We start from the raw sequence: 15,117 nt of genomic DNA on the forward strand, positions 1-15,117 counted from the left end.
CAGGGGCATATGAGGAGTTGCTGCCAATGCCGTTCCCTGTGTGTGCTTCTCAGTTTGAAATGGTTATCCAGGCATGGGCAGCATCTTGGGACCTGCCATTGGGCGGGGTTAGTGATCATCTTTAGTTCTGGGGAGAATGAACTGCTACTAATTAATACTCACAAATGCCTAATGGCTGAGAACTTGCCATTCTAGATACTTCCACCACAGTCTTCTCAGGGACCCCAGGAAGATTTAAGGGCAGGCACAATACCTAGTGTGGCCCCAACCTTTGGTGGGGTAGAGGGTGATGCTCTTCCAGTCTTTTTGCATAGATGCAGAACCTTGAAGGCTGGACTCATCCATCAAGGTCTCACTGCCATGTGCTGAGTTGAGTTGGATTTGTTAGGACACATTCCTGCATCACCTGTGTATACCCTGTGCGTGGTTTCATTGCATAAGCACTTAGTGTGTGCCTCTTACACCATGGTGTCTTCTTGACACAGTGAGTGTGTACAGTTAACTCCACTAAGGACATTTTTTTTCCTGGCTAGTCTGTAACTCTCCTGTCTCTGAATGCTGGGACTAGAGGTGTACACTACCACACCCAGCTGAGATAGCTTTGAAGGTAGATGTCCACTCTGATGGTGCTGTCATGGGTAAGGGGGGCACACAGTACTTAGCTGTGTCTGTTACCTCTGCTGATTGGCGGCATAGCAGGCTGGTGTGCACCAGCGTCACCATAGGTACATGCATGGTGGCTGGCTGTGTACCGTGGGCACCTCACTAGGTGGCAGAGGTTTCTCAGTCCCATTATGATCTTTATGCAACTAGGCAAGCACTCCACCACCGCTCTGCCCCAGCACACCATCACAACAGATGTAAAGTACTGTGGTAGACACCTTGTGCTCAGGCTGGATCAGGGCTGTTCTGAAGGCCAGGCCTCTGCTCTCCCCAGACCACCCCCACCTGGAGCCCAGACATTTTGTGGATGAGAAGGCGGTGAGCGAGAACCACAAGGACTACATGTTCCTTCAGTGCATCCTGTTCATCACTGAGGTGAGAGCCACAGCAGCCTCTGGTAGGCAGCTTCGGCTACCAGGGCCTGCTTGCCCATGCCAGCCTTCTCCCAGACCCAGGAGGACTCTTTCATTGTTTGGTTTGAGGTAGAGCCCCACTCTGCTGCCCAAGCTGACCTTAAATTCATGACAATTTTCCTGCCCCAACCTACTAACTGCTTGGGATTACAAAATAAGCAGCCATACTCAGCTCCCACAGGGCTCTTGAGCTCACGATTAAGTTGTAGTTATTAGCTAGACTTGGTGACTGGCAGCAGGCCTGAAAGGGTGGCAGACATTGTGTGTGTGTGTGGGGGGGGCAGCATCGTCCATCCGGGCCCATGAGGTCTGTAGAGCCATGCTTAGAGCTGGAGTGACGGGAGTGGTTAGCTCTCTGTCTCCATCTGTGCTTCAGCAGTGTGCTGGAGGTGAAAACAGGCAGCCTCTGGTGACAGTCACTGGGCCCTATACCACCTGGCAGATTCCCTAACGGGAAGCTCTCGTCTCACCAAGGCAGGATTCCCTATAGTGTGTTGCTGGAACATTCCCCAAAGTGGCTTTGGGACTTTGAAAATTCATGGCCTTGGGCCCATGCCAGCTTTCTCACTTAGAATCTTGTGGACAAGAGCCAGGAGCTCATCAAGGGCCTACAGTCTTAGGGCCTTGCTTCTAGCAAGTGTTGGAGCTTTTCATTCTCCTACCGATACCTGTAAACTCTCTCACCCCAAATTTACAAAGTCCTGTCTTCCTTCTCTTCCTGTGCCCACCTGCATGTCTGCTCTGTGGAAGTACACATGGACCCTGCCCATGGACGCTACGCTCAACTTCCTGTTCTGAGCCTCTGAGTAGGGAAGAGCCTGGTTAGCAGCCTTGACTCTTAAGTTCCTTCTGGTCAGCATTCGCCTCCGGCTTCTGCCAAGCTCAGGGGCCAGAGGGGAATGACACATTTTTTCCAAGTCAGCAGATGGAACCACGACTGATGGCTGCAGAGCACTGCTTGGCTCTCAGAGATATGCTGCCTTCAGCAGAGTGGCAGGCTCAAGGTCAGAAGGACTTGGGGGCGGCCTGGCTCACTGCCTTGAGAGGCGGCTTTGCAGGGCTCCTTCAGAGTGGAGTGCGGGGCTGGAGAGCTCCTGGATGAGGTGGAAGGACTGGATGGAAAGGAGCCGCACGTTCTGCAGAGCTTGCTGCTTGAGGCCAAAAGCCTAAGCTGTTTCTGCTTCCCTGGCGGCCTGCCAAGCCCCTTGCGTCCTTGTCAATAATTCTAACAAGGAGGCTAGCCAGACTGGGCTTCGGGGACTGGGAAGTGATCCCACACTAAAAGTTAGTGTGTTTGTTTGTTTCTGCTGGTATAAAACCCCAAAAGCTGTCCCAAAGTTTGGGACAGAGGACCCCATAGAAGGTAGCCCAAAGTAACCACGAGGTGGCGCTAAAAGCGCATTGCACTCGGTGGTTTCAGTAACCACCCAGTAACAGAGGTGGGAGGACGTGGGAGGACGTGGGAGGGGTGGCTTTTGGCTGGTGTGCACCTTCTCTGCAAGGCTTGGTTTTCTCTTCGTGCCAGGCTCTCGGGTCAAGCTCTGGTTGGTTGCTAGGCACTGTGGTAGCAAAGGCCTTTTGCCTGTCTGGGTTGGACGGTTGCTGTTACACCACTCTGTTGTTTGACAGTCTTCCTTCTCCCTCCACCAGCCCCCATGCATTTCAGAGGAGTGGGCAGCGTTTTAGGAGCTGTGATCAGTGAGTGGGTGGCTGGATTAGGATCACCCAGACCCTGGCGCACAGCGTCCTGGAAGTCTGCGAGGTGTTCAGGGCTCTGTTGCCTCTGGAGACCTGACATCGCTCCTGGGAAAACAAACCCAAGGAAGTTGGGAAGGAGGTGGCTTCCCTTTGCTGGCCTCGTGTTGGGACTGCCATGATAGCTCCGGGCAGGGCAGGGCAGGGCAGCGGAGGAAGCCCACCTTGTAGGGCTCCTCCTGCTCCAGGAAATGCAGCCCTGGCGCCTTTAAGAGTCCAGGGCAGGCAGGAAAAGAATTTCAGTTTCAATCTGGCTTCTAAATTTGGAGTTTTGGGAAGGGAGGGATCAGATTTCAGCTGGAAGGGAAGGAGCTGACAGGAAGGCGCTGTGCTGAGCCTCCCCCACCCCGCCCATCCCCCTCAGTTACTGACAGAGGAACCATTTACAAAAGGCCGATTCTCTGGGGAGTGGAGAGGCAGGAACGCAGCGTCTGTGAGTAATTTCCTGCTCAATATGGCTGCTCTGACTCACACGATTCCCCTGGGGTCACTGCGGGACTGCAGTTGCTTGCTCGTTCTCGCTCTTTCTCTCTCTTCTCCCTTTGTGGCTAGAATGAGCTAATTTTTTTTTTTTCTTCTCACCCCCGATTCTTTTTCCCCCCTCATCTGTTTTTTTTTTTTCTTTCTCTGAGTTGCAGAGCCTCCTTCTGAAGGACTTGGGAGACCTGAGGCACTGAGGCCTGGGGGTGGGGTGGCCTCTCTAGAGATGTACTGGGCCTCACAACTCTGCAGCCTGCCAGAGAGCCCTTTCTGAATATCCCTTACTGGTGAGCGAGGCTGGGCCTCCAGGCAGAGTCTTATGTCCCTCTGTCTGTCTTTGCCCCAGAGCCCTTGCTGAGCAGGCCCTTGAGCACCTGCTATGAGACAAAGCAGTTGGCAGTTGGCTCAGAGGGTCGGTTGGCAGGGGCCCTGGTCCACAGTCCAGCAGTCTCACGCCTCTGGTGTGCAGGTGTGCAAGGTGAGGGCAGGAACTAGAGAGGCTGAGGGTGGAATCTTTGCAGGGTGTTGGGATCCGTCTCAGGAAGCAAGGGCCTTGTAAACTTTGGTGCCTCCTGTTCCTGGTCAAGGAAAGACTCCACAAATGCCTGGTAGAGAGTGGAGCTAGCTTTGGAAGTCTGGTGACCTCACCACTGGGGAGGGGCCACTGAGACAGGCTCTCCTTGGGGACTTTTGCCAGGGGAGGGAGAAATGGGAAGATGGCAGTGTTTCTAGTGTAAATCTAGAAGTTGTTGGTACTGAAGTGGAGGCCTGTGGGAGTGGACCAGTGAAGCCACAGCACCAAAGGGGCCTGCGATGTCCCATTACAAAGAATGGGTTTATCCTTTCTCCTTGGACTAGCCACCCCTACCTTACCCCCCACTTCCATGTAGAGCCTCTTCTGGAACCTTCCACTCACTAAGGTCCAAATCTCTGCTTCCTTGCCAAACTCAGTTACTTTGCTTTTCAGAGTCTTTCTCTGTAGCCTGAGGCTGGATGCTGAGCCCTGTTCCTAACATAAAGCTGCCTGTAAACTGGGAAGGGAGTGAGGCGGGTGTGGTGAGCTACATGGTTAATAAATACAGTTGTCCTGGCCTTGCGCTGTGACTGACAGAATCCACTCAGGACACAGGTGGATCTGATGTCACAAGAACTTCCTGGGCTTGCTAGAGCGCTCCTGCCTTCCTGGAGTCAGGTCATAGTGACGGACTGGCCATGTTCCTGCCGATCTTGTTATAGCCTGGCTTATTTCTGCCTTCCTCTTGACCTGGTTAAACAGACCTTCCTCCCGTCCTGCTCTGGAGTTGTGGCCTCCTTCCTGTCAGCCACCTGTGTCTTCCTTCTATCTGCTGTGCAGCGACTTTCAACAGGGCCCTCCCACAGCCCCTCTCTTACCCTCTGAGGTCTGCCTGGCAGGTACAGACCAAGCCCGTACAGTCTGGGGAAGGGAGCCTGGCTGCTGTCTGAATGGGAACACGTCCTACTCTCCCAGGGTGGAGATTTTGTCTTCCTAGGGTTGCTAAACTTGATAGGTTTTGGGAACAGGGCCTTTGTTTTCCAGTCTATAGGAAAGAAAGGTAAGCGGAGGATGTGGGCAGGAGAGGTGGTATTTTTGAGCAGGGCTTACAGGCCAGGCCCCTTCCTTCCCTCATGAGTGTGCCTCCCCATCTCCTGTGTGCTCTTGTGTCCATGCTGCATGAGAGCAGGGCTAGACTCCCAGGTGGCCTCTGCCTCTCTAGTTCCTGGACTTCTCTTTTCCAGATGAAGACCGGCCCCTTTGCAGAGCACTCCAACCAGCTGTGGAACATCAGTGCTGTCCCCTCGTGGTCTAAAGTGAACCAAGGCCTCATCCGCATGTATAAGGCGGAGGTGAGTGGGGTCTGGCCAGCATGTCTGCCCCGCTGTCACTTAGTCCTGGGGGGAAGTCAGGACTGCTGATTCTTTCGGAAACGTGGAGACCTCAGAACCTGATGGGCCCTGTGTAGCTTAGAGATTGACACAGCCCTTGCTGCTAGAGAAGTTGGAGGCTCTCTTTCTGTCAAATGACCTCTGGTAACCTGAATGTCTCTCCCAAGGTGACTCAGGTATCCTTGGGGTGGGTGTGATCCTAGAGCCACTGTCCGAATTGAGCTAGCCTCCTGGAGAAGATGGCTGGGAAGAGGGTGTGGTCGGGGTGGTCCCTGGCATTCTTTAATGGGAAGGGTGTAGGTGTTCTTCTCTGCTTTCAGCTCACAAGTCTGGGCTGGGAAGCTCCCCTGCCGAAAGGGGCCTGCCCTTCCTAGTTCCTCCATCCTCTCCTCCCCAGAAAGGGGGAGAAGACTCTTACCTTCTTCCTCCCTGTCTCCACGGCCCCTCTCAATTTGAGCACACTAGTCCTTGGAACTGCTGCTCTTTGACCTTGCGCAGCCCTGCCTACTCCCAGCCTCTGGCATTGTCCTGCTGATGCCCGTCTCTGATTCTTGACGACATCATCCCTTCTCTTCTGGAGAAGTCAAGTTTCCCTGGGCTCAGAGCTCACTATCCATCATCAGAGGCAGGACAGCGGGGAAGGCTCTAGAGGCCAGCCAGATTTGGTAGTGCAAATGTTTCCCGCTTGCCTAGTGCCCTTGGATTGGCCCTGAAGTGGTTAATAGAACATGGTCCGACCAGGCCTGGGCCTGGCCAGCTTTCTTCTGTCTTCCCTCCTGACCCTCTTCCCCTAGACTTCACATCCTATGTTTATGCTTCAGCCCACATACCTCTCATCTGGGAGGCCATTCCTGGAGCTGCCCAGACTTTTTCCTGCTCAGCAGGCCAGGTCCAGCACCTGGGCACCACCCTTGGTCCTGTCTCTCCACAGCCTTATTTCTGCAGATTCCCAGTGGGAAATACAGAGAAGTCTGACCTGCTGCTGGTCCACACCACTGCAGGGAAGTGTCAGCATGGAGGGTGTGTAGCTCCCCTTATATATCAAAGGCAGGACTCCAGCTGCCTCCTGCTTGGATTCCTAAATGCTGGCCTTGTGTGTCTTCAAATCTGCCTTGATTCAGCCTTCTAAGGGGAAGGCCTGCAACCCTGTCCCCCTTTCAGAGGCTGAAGATCTGCAGATAAGGTACAAGGTGGTGGCATGACACACAGGCCTTGGCAGCCTTGACCTGAACTTGAAGTCCTGAGAGGGTTGCTAGGTATCTCTAGTTGTTGAAGGAAAGGTCAGTGTGACTGGATACCAGACATTTCACCTGGTGTATGTGGCAGGTGGGAGCTGACCCATGCCCTGGCTCAGGCCCCCTATGCCAAGGCTGGATTTGTGGTGTAATTCTACAGCTTGCTGATAGGCATGAGGACCTCAAGGCTTTGTAGGACCCAGTTTTTTTTTTTTTTTTTGTGTGTGTGTGTGTGTGTGTGTGTGTGTGTGTTTTATTTTTTTGAGGGGGGTGGTATTCAAAACAGGGTTTCTCTGGAACTTACTCTTTAGACCAGGCTGGCCTCAAGAGATTCACCTGACTCTGCCTCCCACATGCTGGGATTTTTATCTCTATAAAGGGCTATCAGCCCCTGCCCAGAGGGCCCAGGAAAGGACCTACTTTTTCAGCCCAAATGTCTATAGGGAAGACATTTAAGGCTCACTAGACTTAAAGTACAAGGCCATGGCACCCTGAGCTGCCAACAGAGGTCTAATCAGGCATGGCATTAGACGGCCTCAGGATATGCAATTAACTGTCAAGTTGCCTGACCTGGTTTTTTTAAGAGAAGTATCAGGGGTTTTCTGGGCCTTGTGTGGTGGGGGTCTTTCTGTCCTGAAGGCTACCACTACCTGGAGAGTCCTACCTCTCCTTGAATCACAGACCGCCCAGCCTAGACTCTGCTGGGGTCAGGAGGTGACAGGCTTCTGAAGCCCAGGCACAGTAGCTGGCCAGGATGGTTGGAAGAAAGGCCCTCTTAGATGTTTCTCCTGCCCTGGGGTCTTGGACTTCCTCAGCCCTGCGGCTTCTTTCGCGCTCAGGTTCTGCCTGTCCTGTGGACAAAATGAGGACAATTTCTGCCCTTCCCCCACTTGCCTTTCTGGCTTCTCTTCTTGTGAACGCTTGAGGCAGGTTGACCTTTGACCCTTTCTGGAATTCCAAGCCCTGGGGGTGGGGGTGGCTTCCAAACTCCCACCACTTCCTGATGACATAAGCACCATGGCAGCTGCCTTGCCTCAGGCCTGGACATGTTGCTCCTCCCTTAGGGACATGCTGCACTTCCCTTCTCCCTACTGTGCTCAGGCCTGGCTCCACTTTGGAGTTCAGTCCTGTCTACTTGTCCCGTGTGTGCCCCTTGAGCTTGTTCTGAAGCTGGTTTCTGGGGAGAGGGAAGGCGAGCCAGTCAGGTTACTCCTTTGACCACACCTCCTCCGAGTCCATAAGTCTCGTTCCCCAACAGCCTACGGGTCCCTAGCACACCGAGGGTTGTGTCTGAGGCCAAAGTATAGGAGGAGGCCAGGCCAGCCAGGCAGATCTTAGCCTCACCCCCTGGCTTGGGCTACTGCCTGGGAGAGTGAGCCTGTGACGGCCTGTGGCAGGCAAGGATATGGGGGTCAGGCTTGGGGTCAGGCTGCCTGCGGCTGTCTGCTTCTTGCCAGGGGGCTGAACTGGGCTCAGGAAGTCCCCGTCCCTTTGCCTACCATCAGTGCTATTGCCTTGACCTCCACAGGGGCTGTTGGCAAGGTGGGCAGAGGTGTGAGCCCACTCGGGTTGTCTCACGTTAACGAGACCCAGAGACTCCAGAGAACGGGTCCTAGCCTCTTCTCAGCCGTGCTCAGATGTCCCCACACCTCCAGGGGCAGGACCGGCTGGGGGGTGGGGGTGGGGGTCTTTTCTGTTTCTGTGCCTGTCTTGGCTTCCACTGTGTGTGTATCTTTGAATGGGAGGCGGACAGGGTGAACAAGTATCACCCTTCTTGGATAGGCCAGGGCTGCTCTGACTGGGTGACTTCTTGAGCATTCACGGATACCCCAGAGAAGTGGCTTCTGTCTGAACCCTCAGGTCTGCCTGGGTCCCTGGGGTGCACGAGGCCAGCCCAGCCTCACCCCGGTCTCCCTCCTTCCCCAGTGCCTGGAGAAGTTCCCTGTGATCCAGCACTTCAAGTTCGGGAGCCTGCTGCCCATCCATCCTGTCACATCAGGCTAGGAGAGCCTGAGCCGCCAGAGCCACCCTGGCCAGGGTCCTGCCCCTCTGACCTGGCACCCTCCACCCACCTTGTGTTCTTTCTGTTTGATGAGATGCTCTTTACTGAGATGGGTGCCGAACAGGGCCTGAGTCGTGGGAATTGACCGAAGTGTGGCCAGTTTCTGACTGTCCGTCTGCTGGGCAAGCAAGAAGAGGGCTGGGACGTGGTCTCGGGGCCCCTGCCCACCCCTGTCCTCCCTGCTTCCTTCCTCTCTTGCCCAGGCCCATGTGGAGACAAGGGCGGCCTGCTCTTCCATTGCTTCCCTTTCCCATGAGGGGACTCCTCGTTCAGAGAGGAGTGCTGCACCTCCGGAGCGGCTGGTCAGCTTCCCCGAGCTGTGTTCCTTCCCCTGGCTGGCTGCTGTGGGGCTGGAGGCTGAGGCTGTCAGCAGCTGGGGAGGGCTCAGGGCGAGATGATGAGGTTGGCCTTCTCAAGGTAACCTAGGCCCTGAGGTTGGTCACCTGTGCCCAGCCTCATTCTGCCTTCTGTTCCTGGCCCTTGGATTTGCTGGGTTTCCTGACTGTTAGTAATGTTCCCCTTCCTGGGGGTAGCCTAGCTGTGGAAACTTCCCTGGGCTCCTAGGAAAGCCTGTAGAGTGGGTGAGGACTGTTTCCAGAATTGTCTCCGGCAGGGAGAGAATGGTAGAGACTCAGGGAGGCACTAGGGCTGTTGTGTGTGGAGAACCTGGTTTCCTCCCGTCAGTCTTCGGCCTGACCAGTGCTGTCCCCTCCTCCCTGCTCCAGTGGCCTTGAGCTTCACCTGAGGCCCTTGCTTGCTGCTCTGCTCCCTTGGGTCGGTCTGGGGCTGGTGTGAGATGGCAGGGGAGGCGGCAGCCCTCTCTTCCGACCCTTTATGAGATGAGGCAAGTGTACCCTGGCCCCGGGCACAGACTCAGAGTGGGCAGGACTGCCAAGGGGGACCTAGCCTCAGTCAGCAGTTTTCCCCCATGCTGTGGCTGAGCTGGTACCTGCAGGCTTCCCTGCCACCCTCCTCCAGTCCTTCCGCACTGCGCATCCTGTGTCTGTCCACGGAGCCTTTGGGAGTGGACACAGAGAGCACAGCCCAGGGCCTTGGCCAGAGCTTAGCAATGGTCTGCACAGAGCTGGGACTCAAGCCATCGGTGTCACAGGTAGTTTCCCAGGAAAGGCCCAGTGCCAGCCTCCCTTCCAGGGCCAGGCCACCACCCTCCTGGGTCCCTAGCCCTGCGCCTCTCCCTCCGCTGTCCCTGGGTCCCTAGGCCTGTGCCTCCCTTGCTGTTTGGATTAAAGCCTCTGTTTTACACCTGGCCCCTGTGTGAGACATCTTTTCCTGACACGTCTGAGTGACTGTTCCCCGGCAGGTCTCCTCCCCATTGGTTGACTTTGTGGGAATGGATGTGTAGTAGGGATTCAAGCAGACAAGGGGAGTCAAGTCCCAGCTCTCCCCCTGCTCACTCCCAGCGGCAAGGTTGTGGGTAGGTTTCTGAGCTGCTCGGAACCCCAGCACCCTCATCTAGAAGATGGGTACAATCACAAGTGGCGCTGGTGACCCCGAGTCTAGGCCTGGCACATAACATGTCCTATGTTGTCACTGTAACAGTGTATGTGCCCTCCTGCAGCGGCTCTCGACTCCCGTCAGCCCTGTCCGTGGTTCTTAGGTGTGGCCCGTCCTCTGAGTATGGCTGGACAGTGGGACTCCTTAGACACCAGGCAGCCCTGAGAGTGCCTGTCCTGAGAACAGAAGCCTTTCAGCTGGCCCTGGAGGCTTTGCACAGAGGCAGGAAAAGGAGCCTCAGCCCAGTGCCTTGTTCTTCCTCCAGACACCCTTGGTTGCCCAAATTCTAGTCTCTGGAGTCCACACACTGGAGTTCAAGCCCAAGGCCAGCTGCTTACAATGGAGGAAAACCATGATGCTTGACTTCACCTTTCAGAGCTTCAGTTTCTTGGTCCAAAAAAAAACCAGGCATAATAATGGTCTAGAGCCGTGGTTCTCAACCTTCCTAATGCTGTGGCCCTTTAATACAGTTCCTCATGTTGTGGTGACCCCCCCAACCATGAAATTATTTTCATTGCTACTTCATAACTAATTTTGCTGCTGCTATGAATCATAATGTAAATATCTGTGTTTTCTGATGGTCTTAGGTGACCCCTGTGAAGGGTCATTCAGCCCCAAAGGGATCAAGACCCACAGGTTGAGAACCACTAATCTAATGGCTTATCTGTTTCCCAGGCAATAGCTGTGCATTTGTGACCACAGCATACCAGAAAAGAACAGCATTATTATTATTATTATTATTATTATTATTATTATTATTATTATTTTGGTTTTTCGAGACAGGGTTTCTCTGTGTAGCTTTGGTGCCTGTCCTGGATCTCACTCTGTAGACCAGGTTGGCCTCGAACTCACAGAGATCCGCCTGCCTCTGTCTCCCGAGTGCTGGGATTAAAGGCGTGTGCCACCACCGCCCGGCAGAACAACATTATTTAGTGGATTGTAATTAAGAAATTAATAGGGGGTAGTGGTTTTTGTCACACACAGGCATGTCCAAGTTCTTAGTTCGTGTCTTAGTTCGGGTTTCTATTGTGAAGAGGCACCATGACCACGACAACTCCTATAAAGGAAAGCATTTCATTGGGGCTGGCTTACAGGTTCGGAGGTTTGGTCCAGTATCATTGTGGCAGGAAGTATGGCGGCATGCAGGCAGACTTGGTGCTGGAGAAGAAGCTGAGAGTTCTACATCTGGATCTGCAGGCAGCAGGAAGAGAGAGACACTGGGCCTGGCTTGAGCTTCTGAAACCTCAAAGCTCACCCCAGTGACACACTTCCTTCAACAAGACCACACTAACTCCAGCAAGGCCACACCTAATAGTGCCACTCCTTCTGAGCCTATGGGGGCCATTTCCATGTCAACCACCACACTGACACAATGTTATCTACTTGAAAGCTGTGCAGTCACATTTAAAAAATACATTTTCATGTGGAGCAATCTTCTCATCTATCTGTGGGCACCTGCACTTATGGGCACATACTCACACACGGGTGCATACATATACATGTAATTAAAAATAAGGGCTAGGGGCTAGAGACAGGGCTCAGTGGTTAAGAGCACTGGCTGCTCTTCCAGAAGTCCTGAGTTCAATTCCCAGCACCCACATGGCAGCTCACAACTGTCTATAATTCCAGTTTCAGGGGATCCAACACTCACACAAACATACATGCAGGCAAAAAAATAATGTACATAAAATAAAAATAGATAAATAAGCCGGGCGGTGGTGGCGCACACCTGTAATCCCAGCACTCGGGAGGCAGGTGGATCTCTGTGAGTTTGAGGCCAGCCTGGTCTACAGAGGTAATCCAGGACTGACTCCAAAGCTACAGAGAAACCCTGCCTCGAAAAACATACATACATACATAAATAAAAGGGTTAGGCCTGGAGAAGGCTTAGGTTAAGGTCTAGAATCTCCAGGTTTGGCTTCTAGCACCCACACGGGGCTCACAGCCATCTGTAACTCCAGTTCCAGGGGATCTGACGCCCTCTTTGGCCTCTGTGTGCATTGCATGCATGTGGCACACAAACATGCATGCAGACAAAGCATTAATACACGTAAGATACCTTTCAAATAAAAGTAAGGGCCCAGAGAGATGGCTCAGTGGTTAAAGTCTTGCTGATCTTGCAGAGGACCTGTGTTCAGTTCCTGGCACCCACATGGTGGTTCACAACTTTCTATAACTTGAGTTCCAGGGGATCCAATGCCTTCTGGCCTCCATGGGTACCGCACATGTGTGCTTATATGCAGACAAAGCACTAATTTGTTTGTTTGTTTTTAAGACAGGGTGTCTACATAGCCCTGTGACTGGCCTTGAACTCACTACATAGACCAGGTTGCCCTTAAACTCAACAGAGATTTACTTACCTCCTGAGTGCTGGGATTAGAGCTGTGCACCATCATGCCCAGCTGATAAAAACAAGATCTTGCCTGGCAGTCCCAGCACTTGGGAGGCAGAGCTATGTGGACCACTGTGAGTTCGAGGCCAGCCTGGTCTACAGAGTGAGATCCAGGACAGGCACCAAAACAACACAGAGAAAAACCCTGTCCCAAACCCACCCCCTACCCCCCCCAAAAAAGTATTTTTTTCCTTATTTTTTTTAGTTTCTCAAGACAGGGTGTCTCTGTGTACCCGCCGTGGTTGTCCTGGAACTCACTCTGTAGACCAGGACGGCCTCAAACTCACAGAGATCTGCCTGCCTCTACCTCCCGAGTACAAGCGTGCGCCACTGCCACCCAGCCAAAAAAATCTTAAAAATAAAATCTTTTAGCTGGGTGGTGGTAGCGTACACCTTTAATCCCAGTACTCAGGGCAGAGTAGATCTTTGTGAGTTTGAGGATAGCCTGGTCTACAGAGTGAGTTTCAGGACAGCCTGGGTTACACAGAGGAAAAAACAAAACCCTGTCTTGAAAAACAAAAAACAAATTTTAAAAAATAAAATCTTTCATTAGGAAATTTCTTTTTTATTTTATGTGCATTGGTGTGAGGGTGTCAGATCCTCTGGAACTGGAGTTACAGACAGTTGTGAGCTGCCATGTGGGTGCTGGGAATTGAACCCAGGTCCTGTTAACCACTGAGACATCTCCCCAACCCACCCCCCCACTTTTTTTTTGTTTGAGTCGGGGCTCATGTATCCCAGGCTGCCTCAGATTTGATGATTGGCTGAGGAAAACCTTGATGAACTACTGATCCTCCTGTGTCCCCCCACTCAGTGCTGGAGTTAAAGGCATGCACCACCATACTCAGTTTGGGGTACAGGAGATTGAACCTAGGGTTTTGTGCATGCTAGACAAAGCTCTCTACCAACTGAGCCACCACATCTCCAGTCAAAAGCTTCATACGTTCATGGTTAGAGTTGAATGTGCCTTGAAGGAGATGATGTGAGCCCCCGGGGCGGTAGTATAACCATGGAGTTGCTGCTAGCTCCAGGAAACCCAGCAGGGCCTGGGGCCGGGTAGCATGCTGGATAGGTGAGGAGTTTGGGGTTTGGCTTTAGTGTGGAGCCTTAGAATCCTGGGGTGAGCTAAGTGGGTAGACAGCACAAGGATGGGGACTGGTGAGAAGCAGTCCAGTCAGGTGTGTGAAGATGTCACTCAGAGGCTGGAAGATGGGAGGGGAAAGCAAGTGTGCCCAAAGCCTCCCAGTTCCTGGCCAGCATTGCCTGACTGCTAGTGATGGGGAAGTGAAGAGGGAGGGAGTGCTCCGGGGGACCGCGGACCTGCAAGAAGATGGCCGGAGGTGTGTCCGGTCAGGGAGCCTCAGGGAGCCGTAGGCAGAGGTAGGATATAGCCAGCAGACCTTTGCCAAGTGTGAGCAGTGCCCGAGGAGAGGAGGGCCGGAGAGCCTGGTGCAGGGGCTCTGGCCTTCACCCCCGCCGAGAACGGCAGCGAAGGGAAGTACTGGGGGTGGGGACATGGGGAATGGAAACAGGGAAGAGTGGTGCTCCCAGGACTGCCAGTGTTTACTAGTACAGTCTGCGAGCTTCCTGATGAGGGTAGTCTTTAGCCCAGCCCCTCCAGAGGATGGAGGAGGGCGCAGTGGGGCAGTGTGTGTTCCACGGTGCTCTGAACCACACAGCCTGCCTTTCTCAGGACAGAAGAACCTGGGAGTGGGTGAGACTGGAAGTCGTGGGGAGGTTTGGAAGGTGGGCCATGTGGCTTTGTGCATGCTGAAAAGGGCCTAGGAGATGGTCCACAGGTGATGACGGAGAACAGGAGAGCTGGGGGAGTCAACCCAGCAGGCAAGTCCAGCCTTCCCAGGCAGCCGGAGGGTACTTGTCCTGTCCTACAAGAGGGTGCTGACTGGTGAATTGTACCAGGTTTATCTGAGCAAGGAATGGCCAGGCAGGATCATCAACTGCCCTAGGGCCGAAGGGTAGTGAAGGGGTCTGTGGGGGAGTGGGAACATTGAGGATATGGGAAGAGGGGGTACATTCACACCTCGGAGATGGGTGAGAGGATTCACACTGCTGGTCCATGCTGTATCCATGAAGGATGACTGTGCTGTGCTGACATCTGGGTCTAAGGAAGCTCTCCATGGATGGGCATGCCTCTGCCCGCCATCCTCACCCAAATGGACCTTGAGAACAAGCCAGACGTAGCAGCTTGTGTTTGAGAGTCTGTATGCGTCACCCTGGTTGCTTCATGAAGGTAAGAGGAACGAGCCCTTTCCTAGGAGAGGGCTCTGCAGGAAAACAAAGCTGGGGTCTCAATGGCCCCCAACATAGGTTGTATGGTTTTTTCTTCTTTTCTTTTTTTTTTTTTTTTTTTTTTTTTTTGGTTTTTTGAGACAGAGCTTCTCTGTATAACCCTAGTTGTCCTGGAACTCAATCTGTAGACCAGGCTGGCCTTGAACTCACAGAGATCCTCCTGCCTCTGCCTCCCAAATGCTGAGATTAAAGGTGTGACCAATGTGTTTTTTTTTTTTTTTTTTTTTTTTGACTCCACCTAAATCAAGCACTTTTGTAAAGATATTCCAGGGGTGTGGGGATGAGAATGTTTCCTGCTTTCAGGAAATTTACAGGTGGGGGAAACACATGGTGGACTAGCCATGGAAGAAGGTTACTAGTTGTATAGGCAGCTGGGCTCCAGGACTC

At 53.3% G+C, this 15,117-nt stretch overlaps 1 protein-coding gene across 2 annotated transcripts in view; it reads left to right on the forward strand.

Annotated features, from left to right (window-relative positions):
- Positions 1-9,781, forward strand: part of Ptpa (protein phosphatase 2 phosphatase activator) — a 29,989-nt gene extending 20,208 nt beyond the window's left edge. Inside the window, exons 8-10 of one of the 2 annotated variants that reach the window (XM_059259983.1) lie at positions 938-1,038; positions 5,070-5,177; positions 8,378-9,781. In XM_059259983.1, coding sequence (XP_059115966.1) covers positions 938-1,038; positions 5,070-5,177; positions 8,378-8,455 — 287 coding nt within the window. In that variant the 3' untranslated portion in view covers positions 8,456-9,781. Of the gene's footprint in view, positions 1-937; positions 1,039-5,069; positions 5,178-8,377 lie in introns of those variants that run through there. The other variant, XM_059259984.1, reaches the window with a different exon arrangement.
- Positions 9,782-15,117: the final 5,336 nt, after the last annotated feature.

Source organism: Peromyscus eremicus, chromosome 4 (genome assembly GCF_949786415.1).
Source record: "Peromyscus eremicus chromosome 4, PerEre_H2_v1, whole genome shotgun sequence".
NCBI classification, from domain to species: Eukaryota; Metazoa; Chordata; class Mammalia; order Rodentia; family Cricetidae; genus Peromyscus; species Peromyscus eremicus.